The sequence below is a fragment of the Eulemur rufifrons genome, chromosome 1 (assembly GCF_041146395.1).
Source record: "Eulemur rufifrons isolate Redbay chromosome 1, OSU_ERuf_1, whole genome shotgun sequence".
Lineage (NCBI taxonomy): Eukaryota > Metazoa > Chordata > Mammalia > Primates > Lemuridae > Eulemur > Eulemur rufifrons.
Window position 1 is genome coordinate 57,264,808 of NC_090983.1, and position 18,390 is coordinate 57,283,197.

The window sequence follows — 18,390 nt, forward strand, 5'->3', positions numbered from 1 at the left end:
AGCATGTTATTTACACATTTATTTTATTGTTGGTGTTTGGATTGTTAACGAAAATGAAAGGAAGCAGTAATAGAGGGAAGGCCTTTCGGTCTGTCATAAGAGGCCTTATTTTCACAAATATGTCATAGTCAAAGAGGAAAATAATAACTTTGGCTTCATATTACTGGCCATCTTTATTTTCCATTCTTTAGAGAGCATATTCTCTAGGTTTTTCCCCTATTTTTCTTTCTTCCTCAGCTTTACCCAAAAGAATTCAAATAGTGACTCCATTTCACCCATTTGGAGTTCCTGGACGATGGGGTTTCCCGGCAGCTTGCCCAGGCTTTGGCAAATCTGATTTGATTAGCTTGTGCCTTTTTCCTCTCCTCAAGGAATATAGTAGGTGATGTTGATAGAGTTTGAGTCCCTTCTAGTTATGCAAGATAGTAACATATCATTCCTGTGAGGCTCAAAACCATTGTTAGAGATGCTGGAGGGGCAGAAAAGAAGGAATTTTTTTGTAAACCTATTGTAAGGAACCTTTGGATGTTTCTGCCCATTCATAGTGTGAGTCAACTTTACCAAAAAATAACAAAGAAGAGGGTATATACTTTGCAAAAAAACACGATTAAACGTCAATATTTATATTTGTTGCAGAAACGTTTATTTGAAGCCCATGAATGGCTTGTCCTGGGGCGAGTCTTTCCGGAGCTATTAGCACTTTCAGAGGCACAGCGAAGAGTCTGACGGTTGCCTAAAACAGAACTACGAATCCCAGAATGCTCTACTTCCTATTTTTCCGCGAGAATCTCGGAAGTTGAGATCAACCAATCCATTCATGGAGAGCCCTTGCTATCAGCCAATCAGAAGCCGAGAAGCCGCCTGGAGGCGGGTGGAGGGCGGTGGTCCTGGGTTTGAAATCAAAGTTGGCGGGACCGCGGGAGCTGGGTCTGGAGACCTGCTGTTGGCTGGAGGTGGCAGAGATCTAGCGTGGGGAAGGCGGCGGGGCTCAGGCCTGCCTGCGAAGGTGAGGGAGTGGGCGCCGAGCAGGGCTCTTCGCCCCGCCTGTCGTCATAGGGGAAAGTGGGTTCGTGGAGCAGAATCTGTATATTCGGGGCGGTGTTTGTGAAATTCGCGTCTTGTGGCTGTTTGGGCCTGGGGGCCTGGCCGGGTGGGCAGCGCGGAGCTGAAGCGTTCTGGGTTTCACTCGAGAGATACCTTTGGCCCTCCTGGGAAGGTTTTAGCGTCACAGAGAACTGATGGGACCCGGAGTCATATAGGACATCCTTTCACAGAGGAGGGTACTGAGGCCCAGAGAGTCCAGCACACGTCCTGGGCTGAACCCACGAAGTTCCCACTCCAGTCTCCATTTTACTGTTATTTTTCCTGTTCTGGGGTTGGAGGGAGGGGCAGGGGAGATCTGTGGGGTCTCATCCTATGGGAGGTGGGGCTGGCCACCTGGCGATCCAGGTTGGAATCAGAAAGGGTCATAGTTGGAGGGGCCTTACAAATCGCCAGTTTTACTTGTGAGAAAACCGACTGACAAGTTCCTAGGAGGTAAAGGTGTCCTGCTGGATTCTTGCTGCACTTTAACCACAATTAAGCCCAGGTGGCTTGATCCACCCTTGAGTATGAAGAATGAAAGATAAGTTGCTAACCATTTTCTAGCAAAGGCCCAATTGCCAAAGTAGTGTATACCTGGTTGGAATATGTGGCTGATTTGATTTAAATAGCTCTTAAAGAATACCATGTATGTTCTATTTGTAGCATTGTATTCATAATGGTAGAAGACGAGCTGGTGCTATTCGATAAAACCATAAATGAATTTTGGAATAAATTCAAAAGTACTGACACTTCCTGTCATATGGTGGGGCTCAGAGATACCTACAAGGACTCCATCAAAGCATTTGCAGGTACCTAAATTTAACTTGTAACATGCTGTTTTTGCTGTTCTTGTTTATATTTTTAGTGTTATTTCAGCTGAATTGAAACTTCATATCCCATTTTTCTTTCAGAAAAGCTGTCTGTGAAATTAAAGGAAGAAGAACGAATGATTGAGATGTTTCTGGAATATCAAAATCGTATGTGAAAAACTAATCACAAGATTTTTTTTTTAGAGTAAACATTTTTATCATGAAATCCCTCATACAAGTAATGCAGTGTATTTTGTATCTATATGTTCACACATATACATATACTCATATATAAAAAATAAACATTTTCATACTCACCATCCAGCTTACAAAAGAGCATCCCATATTACACCTTTCTCTTCTCCCACCTTCCAGGACTAACCTATCAATATGTTGTTTAGTATTGTGTTTTTGAATGTTATATAAGTGGCATTCTTTTGTATGCATTCTGTCCCTTTTTTTCATTCAGCATCGTACCTGTGACATTTGCCAATGCTGATGTGTAAACGCAAGTAGTTTTTTAAAAAAAGTGTTTGCTTTCACGTTGGACATCACAACGTGGGGATTGAAAAGCTGGAATTCTCTTAGCTCTTTGGGATAGGGTTAGTACTCTGACAGTCTTTCTCTCCACATTTTTACTACTGTTCTTGCCTTCATATTTCTACCACTCTCCAGACTGCCCACAGTGGATCAGTAGCTTCCATTGAATTCTCACACACAGGCCACAAACTTGCTGCCATGGATCAAATTCCACTAGAGATACTCAGTTTAGTGAAACCATGTTTTACACACTTAAATTGGAATATCCTTATGTGGGGCATGTGTTCTTTCATTTGCCACAGTCCTCATTTGGCAGAGTCCCTTTTTGCCTCTCCTTTCCCATTTTCCTCATTGTGTAGCTGGTGAAGGCATTTGACTTTGTAGCCCTGGTAGATTGTTATGCCAAACTTTTACCCATGTTCACTTTCTAAGCTTCCCTGAAGCTTCCATACCCTTTCACTGTTTCTTTCATCCCCTCTGTAACCATAAGTAAAAAGGAAAACCTCTTTTGTTTGCACGTGCATGTGTACAAGAGTGATATTAAGTTTGAGTCCTTTGAACACTTTTTGTTTATAGAATCCCTGGGCATTAGAAAATTAAGTTTTAGGCTAGGTGTGGTGGCTCATGCCTGTAATCCTAGCACTTTGGGAGGTGGAGGCAGGAGGATTGCTTAAGACCAGGAGTTTGAGACCAGCCTGATCAAGAGTGAGACCCTGTCTCTACAAAAAAAAAAATTAGAAAAATTAACCAGGTGTGGTGGAGCACACCTGTAGTCCTAGCTACTGGGGAGACTGAGGCAGGAGGATCATTTGAGCCCAGGAGTTTGAGGTTGCATTGAACTATGATGATTCCATTGCACTCTAGCCAGGGAGATAGACAAAGCGAGACTCTGTCTCAGAAAAAAAAAAAATTAAGTTTGAAACTGACAATGTTTACTGCTGTGAGTCTCAAAGTGTGCTCATTGGTGATCTGTTTACTCAGTGAGGAATTAGATGATCATGTTTTTATGAATGGGAAGGAAACAGATAGGTTCAGTTTTAAATGTGTTGAGTTTATTGTGCAATGGGTCTTGTAGGTGGAGACACCTGGTAGGTAATGGATAATATCAATCTGGAGACCAGCAAGAAAAGTGGTCTTTGCTGAAGGTAAAGATTGGGATTCTTTAGTGTATTTGGGGGATTGAAGCTGTGGAAGAAAGTGTACAGTGAAAGAAGAGAGCCTAGGATAGTAATAATATTTATCAAATCATTACTATGTCTCGGGTGCTGTGCTAAAGCCTATATACGCTGTCTCCTTCAGTCCTCATGACAGTTTCTAAAGTAGGTATTATTCCTATTTTACTGGTGATATTACAGGCTCAAAGAGATTGTGATTTGCCCTGGATCATTAGATTGACTCAAAAGGCCCCATTCACATTCAAAACATTACATTTCCTTTCTATAATTTGACAGGAAAGTAAATTGAAAGGACCAGGAAAGACAGAATTAGTAACTGGAGAACAAAGGAAATAAGAGAAGGTTAGAGAAACTAAAAGAGGAGAGAACAAAGAAAGAGTGTTGTCAGCGCTGGGAAGTCACAGATAGGTCCAATAAGGTAAAGACTGATACAGATACTGTGTAGGGAGTAGGAACGAGTGAGGGAATTCATTCACTCACCAGATATTTGTTGAGCTACTACCCTGTGCCAGGTACTCTTCTAGGAATATATTGCAAAGAACAAACAGCCAAAAATTCTGGCCCACCTGGAGCATCTGTTCCATTTAGTTATTGCAAGGAGGAAGATCATCTGTTGAAAGTGGCAGGCATCTACCATGGGCAGGCTCTTAAATCATCTTAAATCCTGAAATCTAAGAGATTATCCCTGTTTCGCAGATGAGAAAATTGAAGCTTACTGAGGTTACGAAACTTGCCTGAGGTCTGGGTTTGTAGCCAAAATGTCTATGCTCTTTCCATTGTAGCATACGGACCAACTTTGGAGGACTTCTGTAGTGAGTAGGAGTGAAAGTTTGAAATATTAGTCCTGGGGAATAAGAAACAGCCAACTGTGTACACATACAATAACAGTCATGCAACATTGAGGGCTCTTACATTTGTATTGCCACAAAGCCACACAGTTCTTCAGATGTTATAATAAAAACACCCATATATGGTATTTATGTGTCATGTACTAGCTTAAAATTTTTCACATTATTATTGGATACTCTAACTCCAATGAATGCGGCAGCCATTATTCCCATTTTTCGGATGAAGAAAAGAGTTTTAGAAGTTGTGATTTGACCAAGGTCCTTGGATAACAATTGATGAGCTGGATTAGAGCTGAGACATTTTGACTTTAAATCTGAATTTCTTTTGCAGTACAATTTTACTTAATACTTTTCTTTAAATAATAGCATTTTTCTTTCTGGTAATTGTGATGTTTATTTTTAAATTATACTTGACATAATATACGATAATGTCCAAATTCTTGGAAAATACAGAAAAGTAAGCAAAAAATATCTGTAATGTTGAGAACCACATTTTAAAAAATGACTTTCTATTAACAGCTTTTAATTTTCATGTGCTTTGTAGATTTTTAAACAAATTATGTTCATGGTATTTCTATATCATTTTTGTCCTTTTTTCCACTTTGAGAGTATTTTCCCCTTTGAGAGTATTTTCCCACCTAAATTCTTTGAAAATATTTTCCATTTTTTTGATATACCATATTTTAATCATTTACTTCTTAGCCATTCAGGATATTTTCAGCTTTTCATCATTATAAACACTGGAAAAGAATTTTTATATGTAAATATTTGCACATACCCTGTTTTCCTAGGGTAACTTTGTAAAAATGAAATAGCTGGGTCCAAGGACATAAACATCTTTAAGGAAGACTCTTTTATTTTACAACATCAAAAATACTTTCCAGAAAGACCCTAGCATTTTGCATTCCTTTCAACACTTGCTGTTATTTCTATAAACATTGTTATAATGAAAATTGGAGTGTTACTGCTTTATTTGCATTTCTGTGATTACTCTCAGGTTAAATCATCTTTCATATTTATTAACCATCTGCATTCTGTGCTTCATCTGTTTATCCCTTTCTCTGCCTTTTTCTTAGGAATTTGTATTTATGTTTTCCTCTTTAGATTAAAATGGTGATGCATTGTTGGAGGAGGATAATTTAATGGACAAAAGCATTGCCTTTGAAGTCAAGACCTGAGTTTGAATGCGGGTCTTATTATTTATTGTCTCGTAACAAATACAGCTTTGGGCAAGTTACTGAATGCCGAGTCTTTTTGCTCTTCTTTTAAAAAAGACAGTAAGACCTGTATAATAATATTATTGTGAAACTTAAGTAAATTTGTGTAAATATATTGTGTTGAATAAAGTACCTAGCATATAGTAGAATTTTATTCTCATTTTAGTCAGGTATGAATTTTTTCACCTGTACATTAATTTTTATGTAGCCATATATGCCTTTCTCTTTGATTTGTTTTTGCCTTTGTGTCAAAAGATCTTTCCCCATATAATTTTATATTCAAAGATACTGCCTTTCAGGTTTTATAAGATTTCCTTTTATGTTTGAATATTTAATAAATAAGGAATTTATTTTGGATTTCAGCACTGTTTAGGAAATAATCTACCTTTGGACCATTGATTTGATGATATTTTAATATCACATTAACTTCCTAAATATGCCAATATTTGTTTGGGGATGTCTTTTTTGTTTTACTGAGCCACGTGTCAGTTCTTCAACTAGTACCCCACTATTGTGTTATAGTGTCACAATCACACATGCTACACTTGATAGGGCAAGTCTCTTTCCTTGATATTTTTCTTTCCACGTTTTCCTAAATAGTTTTACCTGTGTATTCATGAGATAAATAATTACTTTTACTAGATCCTCCCTTTCCCTTCTTCTCAAATTCCACTGGGACTGAGTTAAAGACAGAAGTGAATTTGGGAAATATTGGCATCCTTATAATATTTAGAATCATAAAATGTCTCGTCACATATCTAGGTCAAATATGTGTCTCAGGCAAGTTTTGCAGTGTTTTTCATACAGAGCCCACATATTTTTTGATCTAGGTTATTCCTGAATATTTTGTTAGTACTGTAAATGAGATTTCCCTATTGCCTGAGGAATGCTGGTCTTGAGAGATGTTCCTCTAGCACTGAGAATGCTCGGTTCAATTTGGGAAACAGATCATAGTGTATTTCCCTTTTGAAGATTCATGGTATTTAAGGTCCTTACAAGTTCTGTGGTGGACTAACTTATTATATAACTTTAAGAAAAATGTTTTCTAAAATCACTTATCCTTGGAACACATATTTACTTATAATTTCAATACTGGAATTAAATGACAATATAGACATTTTGGTTTATTTGCTGTAATGCTGGACTGTTGGTATTATTAATTGGCCTTTGATTTTAAAGTGTTCAGATTTCATTTAAATATCAGTAAAACTGAAAATTTAATTCAAAAATTCATGAGCACATCGGAAAGCACATCTGCTAGCTCTGCTTATTTGACCTCAGTACCCTCTGCCCTAGAGTTGTTAGGCTTTTCGAGCCTTCCTGCCCTATCTAGCCCCCTAACTGGCACTTTGGGACCACTGTCTCTGGGCAGTGGGCCCCAAGTTGCAGCAGTTGTATCTGTTTTCCAGCCAGCAGAGGACAGAGCGGCCCTGCCAGTGTTATTCCCTTTCCCAGCAGAGAGGTCTGGCCAGATTTATGGGCAGGCTTTGTTATTTTTATTTTGAGCTTGTGTGTGTGAGAGAGGCTGTGGATAGTTGCAGAAGCTGAGAGTTTAAGAAGAATAGGAAAACTTGTAGGGTAGTGAGGGGGACCTGGGGAAGGCACGGAGGGTGGAGAATTAGAGTCAAGAAGGGGTAATGAAGTGCTGGCCAATATCTGAGATAGATATAAAAAGCCTGTATTTTGGTAGAGGCATACCTCGTTTTGTTGTGCTTCACAAATAATAGTGATTTTTACAAATTGAAGGTATCTGTTATAGTGGTCTGTGATCAGTGATCCTTGATGTTACCGTTGTAGTTGTTTTGAGCTCCACTAACCGCTCCCATAGAAGACAGTGAACTTAATGGATAAATGTAGTGTGTGTTCTGACTGCTCTACAGACCCGCTGTTTCCCTTCTCTCTCCCTCTCCTCGGGCCTCCCTATTCCAAGACACAACAATATTGAAATTAGGCCAATTAATAACCCTACAATGGTCTCTAAGTGTTCAAATGAAAGAAAGACTTGCATATCTCTCACTTTAAACCAAAAGCTAGAAACGATTAATCTTAGTGAAGAAGGCATGTCGAAAACTGAGATAGGTCAAAAACTAGGCCTCTTGTGCCAAATAGCCAAGTTGTGAACACAAAAGAAAAGTTCTTGAAGGAAATTATTAGTGCTACTCCAGTGAACACAAATGATAAGAAAATGAAATAGCCTTATTGATGACAGAGAAAGTTTTAGTGGTCTGGATGGAAGATCAAATCAGTCACAACATTCCCTTCAGCCAAAGCCTAATCCAGAGCAAGGCCTTAACTCCCTTCAATTCTAGGAAGCTGAGAGAGGTACGGAAGCTGCAGAAGAAAAGTTGGCAGCTAGCAAAGGTTGGTTCATGAGATTTGAGGAAAGGAGCTGTCTTCATAACATAAAAGTGCAAGGTGAAGCAGCAAGTGCTAAAGTAGAAGCTACTGCAAGTTATCTAGGAGATCTAGCTAAGAAAACTGGTGAAAGTGGCCACACTAAACAGATTTTCAATGTAGATGAAATAGCCTTCTGTTGGAGGATGTTGCAATCTAGGACTTTCGTAATAAGAGAGGAGAAGTCAGTCCCTGGCTTCAAAGGACAGGCTGACTCTCTTGTTAGGGACTAATGCAACTGGTGACTTTAAATTGAAGCCAGTGCTCATTTACCATTCTGAAAATCCTAAAGGGCCTTAGGAATTATGCTAAATCTACTCTGCCTGTGCCCTAGAAATAGAACAATAAAGCCTGGATGACAGCATCTCTGTTTACAGCATGGCTTACTGTATATTTTAAGTCCACTGTTGAGAGCTACTGCTCAGAAAAAAGGTTAGTTTCAAAATATTACTCTCTATTGACAATGCATCTAGTCACTCAAGAGCTCTGATGGAGATGTGCAAGGATATTATTGTTTTCATGACTGCTAACATCTATTCTGAAGCCCATGGATCAAGGAGTAATTTCTACTTTCAAGTCTTTTTTATTTTTATTTTTTTAGAGACAGAGTCTTGCTCTGCTGCCCAGGCTAGAATGCAGTGCTGGGATCATACCTCACTGCAGCTAAAGGGATGCTCCTGCCTCAGCCTCCTGAGTAGCTAGTACTGTAGGTCATGCCACCATGCCTGGCCAATTTTTTTGTTTGTTTTGTAGAGACAGAGTCTGGCTATGTTGCCCAGGCTGCTCTCAAACTCCTGACCTCAAGTGATCCTCCCAAGTCAACCTCCCAAAGTGCTGAGATTATAGGTGTGAGCCACTGAGCCTGGCCTCGAGTCTTGTTATTTAAGAAATACATTCCGTAAGGCTCTAGCTGCCATAGACAGTGATTCTTCCAGTAGACCTGGAGAAAGCAAACTGAAAAACTTCTGGAAAGGATTCACCAATCTAGATGCCATTAAGAACATTCATGATTCCAACATTCATGGAGGAGATTAAAATATCAACATTGTGATATTTTATGTAGTACTGCAAATTCTGATAGATTTTCAGTAGATTTTTCTGAGTATTCTAGATAGATGTCAGTTGTCTACACATAATGAAAATAGTTTTTTCTTGTTCAGTAGTTTTACCAGTTATATATCTGTGTTGGCCAGAAACTAACAGGGAAAATATTAAATGTCAATGATACCAGGCATCTATTTTATTCCTTTTGGACATGCTAAATATATCTTAGGAGATTTGAAAGGTTTTTGTTTTGTTTCTATCATGTTAAAAAAATGTCCTTCAATCTAGCTTAAAAATAAGTATCAGGACTGGGTGCTAAATACATATAGTGTTGTCTCTTCAGTGCTTGTTCAGATGGTTTTCCTAATATTACACCTTCACTATATATCCTTAGAATAAACTGTAGTTGCTCTTAGTGAATTTTTTAAATATAAGCTATTAATAATATTTTAAGCATTTTTACTTCTGCGTATTTAATTGACATTAGTTTATATGGTTGTAGGTAGAGGGATGGTGCTATCTTTATTGAGTTTTAATTTCAGAATGATGATAACATTGTAAGATTTGTCTACCTGCCTGCCTTTCTTTACTTCTTTCTATCTTTTTGGTATGTTCTGGAATAATTTAGATAGTATTAGAATGAGCTATTTCCTCAAAGCACTGTGTAAAGCCATCTTCTAGAGTTGGTTTGTTTTTGTTGTTGGGCCTTAAATTTATGTACTTATTTGGAGCAGGTAGCTGCAGGGGTCATGACCTTCTGATTTTCTATTTCTTGGTTTAATTTGGTATTCTCAATTTAAAAAGCATCTCTGTCTCAGTTTTGTTTTCAAAAACATTAGGAAAGAATAGATTTGGATTTTTTTCTTTCTGTTCGTTTATAATTTTTGAATCATTAGGAAATGCTTATCAATCAAAACATTAATCTTATGAAAGTCAATGAATTTTGGTCTTTTCTTAGATATATGTCAGACAGCACAGCATACCTATTTTAGCTAATACCTTCTACTTCTTACAGAGATCCGGAGGCAGAATGTACTCATTCAAGAAAAAAAAGATAACTTGTTAAAGCTGATTGCTGAAGTAAAAGGCAAAAAGCAGGAATTGGAAGTACTGACTGCAAATATTCAGGATCTGAAGGAAGAGTATTCTAGGAAGAAGGAAAGTAAGTTTCCAGTTGTAAACATATTTAAAGCATTCACTTAAATTTGGAAGTGGTGGTGGTTCACAATTATTATGTATATCTGGCTGCTCTAGCTGTTTGCAAAAAATGGATTGCAGTACTTCAGGGCATAACCAGCTACTCATCTCTGCAAGGTGTCATTAAAGTTAGCTAAGTGAGTTTTCTTTTCTTTTGTTTTACTTAAAGGGCTTTCTCCTTTGATTTCTAATATAACTAGTAATAAGGAAACTGATATGAAAGTTTAATTAAGCAGCGTGGGAAATGGTGTCACAAAATAAGATTTGCTGTGGAGAAGCCATAGTGTAATTTGTGCAGCATACATTTATTGTTGTTACATAATACTGTTATGCAACATAATTTATAGACCATACATTCTCTGCTAGGTATCATTAAACACTCTTACTATGCTGCGAAGTCTGTCTAAAAAAATTTTATATTCAAATGAATGCTTCTTTTAGAAAGGAGTCTTTTTTGCCCATAAACTAAGTATTCAAGTCTTCAAATCTCTTGAAGATAGAAAAATTTGTTTTGTTAATGTTTTTTCTTGTAGAGTTCTTATCCAAGTCTAAATTGTGAAGTTATTTGTCTCCTGCTAAGTATTACTTAGAGACTATTGTGGTACCTTTAAAAAAAATTCTAAACTAGCATGAAATAAGGCTGATCTCTCATGAGAAATAGTTATGCTCAAAGGAATAGAATACTTTTCCCATGAAGCAATTAATATATACTTGGCTGTCCAGAAAAAGCAAAACAGTGTAAATGAAATCTTTCCATGCTACCCATGCAAATCCCTGTCCTATTTATTCAGGCTACCATGTAATAAAAGAGAACAGAACTACATAATAAAATGAAACAAAATGTATTCCTCTCACTACCACTATATATTTTCTTGAGCAATTTTTCCTACCAACTTGAATGAACAAGGCTTTTTTTTGCTAATTGGTAGAGAGAGAAACTGAATAAATTAAACAGACTCATATGCTTGGCATTATTGTTATAGTTGTTTTCAAGTTTTAAAAAGTTAATTTTAAAAAATGAGCTTTAATTATATTAAATATTTGATACTATGTGTGCTTTTTAATCATAGCTATTTCTACGGCTAGCAAAGCTAATGCAGAGAGGTTGAAAAGGCTGCAGAAATCTGCAGACTTGTATAAAGATCGACTTGGACTAGAAATTCGAAAAATTTATGGTAAGTATGCTAATATAAGTAAAACAGGTGATTAGAAAAGTATGTCTTTTGTTAAGTGGAAAAGAAATTTAAAAAATATTTTTAGCTAAAATGATGATCACATTATTAACTTTTCAGAAAATGGGGAAAAATTGTAATTTTTTTATCACTGTAACACAGTTAATGATGCGTTGGTTATTCATCATTAAATATTTTAATAAATGTATTTTTGGCATGGTTGTCAATATGCAGATAATTTCTGTTCTCTGTTCTTACTGGCCTTGTGCTGTTAGCATTTCTCCAGTTGCTATAGCCTTCATATAGTATTTTTAACTTATTCAATCATTTATCTATTGTTTAATACATGTGTTGCTTCTAATAACATTTGGATTCTGGCAGGTTTTTTCAGTTTTAGAAATACAGTAGTTCCCCCTTATCCATGGTCTTGAAAATACTAAATGGATGAGTATAGTACAATAAGATATTTTGAGAGAGACCATATTGACATAACTTTTATTACAATATATTGTTATAAATGTTCTATTTTATTTTCAGTTGTTATTAATCTCTTACTGTGTCTAATTTATAACTTTATCATAGGTATGTATGTATAGGAAAAAACATGGTACAGGTAGTTCCTGGCTTATGATGGTTCAACTTATAATTTTTTGACTTTGTGATGAGTTTTGTGAGGTATTAAAGGCATTTTTGACTTATGATGAGTTTATCAGGACATATCCTCATTGTAAGTTGGGGAGCATCCACATACACAGGGTTCAGTACTCTCTGCGATTTCAGGCATCCACTGGGGGTCTTGGAATTTATTGTACAACAGTGAACATAGATCTCCCACTTTTTATATAGTTTTCACGGAATTGTTTCCCAAAGAAGAATTACTGGGTCAAAGCACATGAATATTTGTATGGCTGTTACATGTATGTGTACTAACGGATAGCAATGTCTGTTGTATTGGAGCTCCCCAAGATTACCCTCAGGTTTGGTGATTCTCTAGGACTGCAGTCCCCAACCCCCAGGCCAGGGACTGGTACCGGTCTGTGGCCTGTTAGGAACTGGGCCACATAACAGGAGGTGAGTGGTGAGCAGTGGGCAGTGGGTGAGCAAGCAATGCTTCATCTGTATTTACAGCCGCTCCCCAATGGCTCACATCACTGCCTGAGTTCCACCTCCTGTTAGATCAGTGGCAGCATTAGATTCTCACAGGAGTGTGAACCCTACTATAAATTGTGCATGGCAGAGATCTTAGTTGTGTGCTCCTTGTGAGAATCTAAGGCCTTGATGATATGAGGTGGAGGTGAGGCGGTGATGCTAGCACTGGGGAGCAGCTGCAAATGCAGATTATCATTAGCAGAGAGGTTGGACTGTACAGAAACCATAATAAATCAATTGCTTGCAGACTCATTATCAAAACCCTATCAGTGAGTGGCAAGTGACAATGTAGTAATGATGGAAATAAAGTGCACAATAAATGTAATGCGCTTGAATGGTCCCCAAACCATACCCTTCCAACCTCCCATTAGTGGATAAATTGTCTTCCATGAAACTGGCCCCTGGTACCAAAAAGTTTGGGGACTGCTGCCCTAGGAAGACTTACAAGACCCAGCATATAATCAACTTCATGGCTAAGATTTATTGTAGTGAACAGGTACAAAACAGGATCAGCAAAGGAAAAAAAGCACATGGGGCAAAGTCTAGAGGAAACCAGGCCAAGCTTTCAAGAGTCCTAACCCAGTGGAGTCAAACAGGACGTGCTTAATTCCTTCTGCATTGCATTGGAACAATACATGTGAAGTGTCATCTACTGGCAAGTTCATTAGAGACTCTGGAATCTTCTGCCTGGTTTTCCTCGGACTTTACTGCATGCATCTTTCCCCTCTGTTGATTTTGCTCTATCTTTTCACTGTAATAAATATAGTCCTGAATACAACCATATGTTGAGTGAATCCTCCTAAGGAATCATCAAACCTGGAGTGGTCGTGAAGACCCAAGACACACCTGCCAAGGGCTAACCAGGCAAGCAGGCCTTTTAAGGTTCTAAGGATATCAGTCTCAGGTCTGCTATGTTAACTCTTTTACATACACCTATTTATTAAATACAATGTAAGACAGAACTCATATCGTTGTATTGTTGCCACATTTGTGTTTTTTTGATGTTTTTTTAGGGGGGACAAGTTATGTATGCACTAATAGAACTTTTTTCTAAAAAGTGCATTTCTTTGTTTTTTTTTTTTTTTTTTTTTTCTTGAGACAGGGTCTTGCTCTGTCGCCTTGGCTAGAGTGCTGTGGTGTCATCATAGTTCACTGTAATCTCAGATGCCTGGGCTTGAGCAATCCTGCTGCCTCAGCCTTCTGAGTAGCTGGAACTACAGGCACATACCACCATGCCTGGGTTAACATTTCTTTGATTATTAATGAAAAGGTGACCATTTTTCCCCCATTTTTTTACGAATTATATTTTTTTCTTTGCCTGTATGAGTCCTTTATCCATATATCTATTGGTCTTGGTGTTTTTCCTAGCAATTGGAATGAGTTTTTAATAAATAACATTAACCTTTTGATTAAGAGATATAAAGTCCAACTCTGAACTTTTGATTCATTGAACTCTAAGTATATATTCACTGTCATCCCTGGAGGCTTTTTTTATTTAGTTTTGTTTTTAAACAGCCAATATTAAGCCTTTAAAATTATTTTTAGAGGTAAAACAGAACTTTGTCATAGCCCACAAAGTCAGGAAATAATATTTTAAGGAAGAGAAAGCCCAAATTAAAACCCTTCATTTTTGTCTAACTGAATGTCTTATAAAATCTTTCTTCCTTGGCATACATCCCTCTCATTGTTAATAACAGTTTAAAAACCTGGTGTACTAGCCAGGTGTGATGGCTCATGCCTGTAGTCCAAGCACTTTGGGAGGCTGAGGCAGGAGGATCGCTTGAGGCCAAGAGTTTGAGACCAGCCTGAGCAACAGGGCCTGGTGGCATGCAGGTATAGTCCTAGCTACTCAGGGGGATCACTTGAGCCCCAGGAGTTGGAGGTTGCGGTAAGCTGTGATGACACCACCGCACTGTAGCTCCGGCAACATAGCGAGACCCTGTCTCAAAAAACCCCCAGAAAACAAAAAAACGGCCTGGTATGCTGACATAATTATTTCATTTTGAAACTGATTGCAAGAAAAATTTTTTCAAAGTTTCTGAAGATTCTTTTTTATAACTAAAACAATTTTTAATGAGATTCTTTAGTTATGCTGTAGAGAAAAGATAAAATACATGTGAATTTGTGGCTGCTGTTTTGAATTTCTACAAAGCATTTACTCCTTTGGGAGCATTCGCAGTTCTTTGGAAAATAGGCTTTAAGTTCAGGTAGCTGTAGAAAAATATCAAATTAAATTTGTTTGACAAGACATTTTTTTATTGTGGTAAATTATATATAACATAAAATTTGCCATTTTAACCATTTTTAAGTGTATAATTCATTGACATTAATTATATTCACAGTGTTGTACAACCATCACCAACCACTGTCTCCAAAATTTTTTATCACCCCAAACAGAAACTCTGTGCCTGTTAAGTACTAACTGCCCATTCCTCCCTCCCCAATTCCCTGATAACCTCTAAACTACTTTCTGTCTCCATGAATTTACCTATTCTAGATATTTTCATATAAGTGCAATAAGAAAATATTTGTTTTTTTGTGTCTGGCTTATTTCACTCAGCATTATATTTTCAAGGTTCATCCATATCATAGCATGTATCAGAACTTCATTTTATGGCTGAACAATATTTCCGTGTGTGTGTGTGTGTGTGTGTGTGTGTGTATACGTACATATATTACATTTTATTTATCTGTTATCTGTTCATGGGCACTGGGTTATTTTTACCTTTTGGCTACTGTGAATAATGCTGCTATGAACATTGGCGTACAGTTATCTGTTTGAATCTCCATTTTCAGTTGTTTTGACTATATACCTAGATTGGAATTGCTGAGTCATAGTGTAATTATATATTTAAACTTTTTTAGGATCTGCTAAACTGTTACTACAGTGGCTGCACCATATTACATTTCACCAGCAAGGTACTAGGGTTCCAATTTCTCCACATGGTCACCAACACTGTTATTTTCTGTTTATTTATTTTATTGCCATCCTACTGAGTGTGAAGTGGTATCTCATTGTAGGTTTAATTTGCATTTCCCTAACGACTAATGATGTTGAGCATCTTTTCATGTGCTTATTGGACATACATTCTTTGGAGTAAGAATTCATTGAAGCCCTTTGCCCATTATTGAATTGAGTGGGTTTTCTTTTGTTCATTTGTAGGAGTTTTTTTATATATTCTCTGTATTGAATTCTTATCAGATAAATGGTTTGCAGATATTTTGTTCAATTCTGTAGGTTATCTTTTCCTTCTCTGCATAATGTTTTAAAGAAGAAAAGTTCTTTAAAAATAAAAGTTCTTTAATTTTAATGAATCCAATTTATCTATTTTTTCTTTTGTTGACCATGTTTTTGTTGTGATATTTAAACTACAGTATATTTTGAAACTAATTTGTAACTTCTACATTTGGAGATGTTGGTTAAGTGACCATGTATACTTAGCAGTGCAGATATTGATTAAACACAGGGTAAGAAAGCTGATCTCCATTGAAAGCTTTGGCATACTAAAATATTCTCATACTAAGTAATTTAATCTCTTTTCAGGTGAGAAGTTGCAGTTTATATTCACTAATATTGACCCTAAACATCCTGAGAGCCCATTTATGTTTTCCCTGCATCTAAATGAAGCAAGGGAATACGAAGGTATGTACTAATATCTCTTAACTGGTATTTAAGATTGGCATCCCAAAATGTTATTTGAATCAGAATATAAAGTAATATGAAGGAAAGTAACATTCCCACAAGCTATTGCTTCCTTTTCCAGTTATGCTTCTTGGGATATAGTCTTCTGAAGGATATGAATGTGGTTTTGATTTATAGATATTATCTAGGAGTGGCATAGGGCCACAGTGGCTCACAGTGGCTTAAAAGTCTAAAAGATCGAAAGATCACTGCATTTCATATGCAAATATGAATTGTCCTTTTAGAGAACTTTTAAAAAAGCTAAAACTTCAAAGGATATGTCTGCCTAAATATGAATATTATAATTTATTCAAACGGGTGATTTTAAAATCAAATGTAAAATCATCATAATTTAATAATTTATTTCCCCAAAAGAAATTTTCTGAAAAACTATCCCACCCTGAAAATCTCACTCATTGATAATATAGGTTAGTTACTGATTCTATAGTAGCCCACAAGACTTTGATTTATGAAGATATATGTGATTGATGATAGTGTGAACAAGAAGAGAGTAGAAATATATTTATCTTTTTTATCTTTTTAATGCCCCTGTATAAGTAATCTTTAATTTATTCAAATTCATAAAAATGGTTCTCAGCTCATTACACACCTGTGTATTATCTAAAAGCATTTATAGCTGACACTCACATGAACTACTGAGTTGGCACTCTACTGTGCCCTGGTGACTCAATTCTTATTGTTATGGAATTTATATTTTGCAAATCTGATTCATATATAAATGTTTGGGTTTTTTCTTTTTAGGTAAATATCTTCCAGTCTAATGAGTGCTAGATTTTAAAAAGCAAGCTCATAAAACCTCTTACCTAGCTTTTCAATTTTCTCTGAATTGGATATCCTCTATTACTACATAGTCTGATGGTATATGATAGTTATGTTAAAATAGAATCTACAGGATAAATTTTGAACCAAATACCCTTTGCTGTTCTTTCTCTGCTATAGACATGGACCTTATTTCCTAAGCAGTTTGTACCAAAGAGCTGGAAATTTGATATTGTTGGATTTCTTTCCTTTGGACAAAGGACAAGATTGGTGGCACAGAAAGATGGATCATTCTTTTCCTTTGACCACCCTCGTTGGAGACTTCCTCCCAGTATATTAGCCAGTACAACTACATAGAAGGCCATACTGTTACTTGTGATTTTTTTGAGCCTCATTTGATTAATAGGCCCTGTAGATACCAGTCTTGGAATAGCAACCACATTTTCTAATGCCTTCCATTTCATTTGTAAAACTTTCCATACTTGTAAGTTATTAGGATTGGCATTGAAAGTTCTTTTTTTATCCAGTGGCCAGAAACCAGAAGTCAGTCAGGCCAAAGTTTTGCAGAGAAAAATGACTTAACAGTTAAAACAAACTGTTAAAACAGTTTAGTAAAAGAAAATGTATAAGTTTAAAAGGATGGGAAATGGCATTCTGCATTACTAAGCTCTTCAGTCCTTGAATACCATCTGTTTAAATTTAAAGCAAGATTATAGTACTTAAGATTTGAATATTTAGAGATTAAAGAAAGGAAAGGTCCAAAAGTTAGTTAGAATATGAAAATCAAGTGTATCATTTCATGCTCAAGGCATTTCATTATAATGGAATTGACATTCAAATTAGATGAGAGTATCTAAATTAGCAATACTTCTCTGCCACAAGAAAAATCTCATTCAAATTATCTTCGTTTTTTTTTTTTTTTCCTAGTGTCAGATAGTGCTCCTCACCTTGAATGCCTGGCAGAATTTCAGGAGAATGTAAGGAAGACCAACAATTTTTCAGCTTTTCTTGCCAATGTCCGGAAAGCTTTTACTGCTATGGTCCATAATTAATGTGTAAATAGTATATAAAAATGGTTTATTTTTTTTTCTGTTGTGTATTTCTTATTAAAACAATTCTCACTATCTGCTGTCTACCTATAATCCTTTGGTATTTTTGTAACATTTCTGTGTGGTGTATTTCCTTAAGTCACAGTATCCTCCTGTTATCTGCAGTTTTGCTTCCTGCAGTTTCAGTTACCTGTGCTCAACCAGTCCAAAAAAGATTGAATGAATGAGTATAGTGCCATAGTATATTTTGA

General features: G+C 36.6%; 1 protein-coding gene across 1 annotated transcript; it reads left to right on the forward strand.

Moving 5' to 3' along the window:
• Positions 1-895: 895 nt before the first annotated feature.
• Positions 896-18,184, forward strand: SPC25 (SPC25 component of NDC80 kinetochore complex). The gene is made up of 7 exons (XM_069471697.1): positions 896-1,006; positions 1,747-1,892; positions 1,995-2,060; positions 10,126-10,272; positions 11,378-11,482; positions 16,173-16,271; positions 18,018-18,184. The coding sequence occupies exons 2-7, from the start codon at positions 1,760-1,762 to the stop codon at positions 18,140-18,142; spliced, it is 675 nt and encodes a 224-aa protein (XP_069327798.1). The 5' UTR covers positions 896-1,006; positions 1,747-1,759; the 3' UTR covers positions 18,143-18,184.
• The last annotated feature ends 206 nt before the right edge of the window (positions 18,185-18,390 follow it).

Bases quoted from the DNA above. Each gene is read 5' to 3' on its own strand.
- SPC25 (XM_069471697.1), top strand. From the start codon at position 1,760: ATGGTAGAAGACGAGCTGGTGCTATTCGATAAAACCATAAATGAATTT. The intron at 2,061-10,125 runs GTATGTGAAAAA...TACTTCTTACAG, and splicing joins GTTTCTGGAATATCAAAATC to AGATCCGGAGGCAGAATGTA. The intron at 16,272-18,017 runs GTATGTACTAAT...TTTTTTTCCTAG, and splicing joins TGAAGCAAGGGAATACGAAG to TGTCAGATAGTGCTCCTCAC.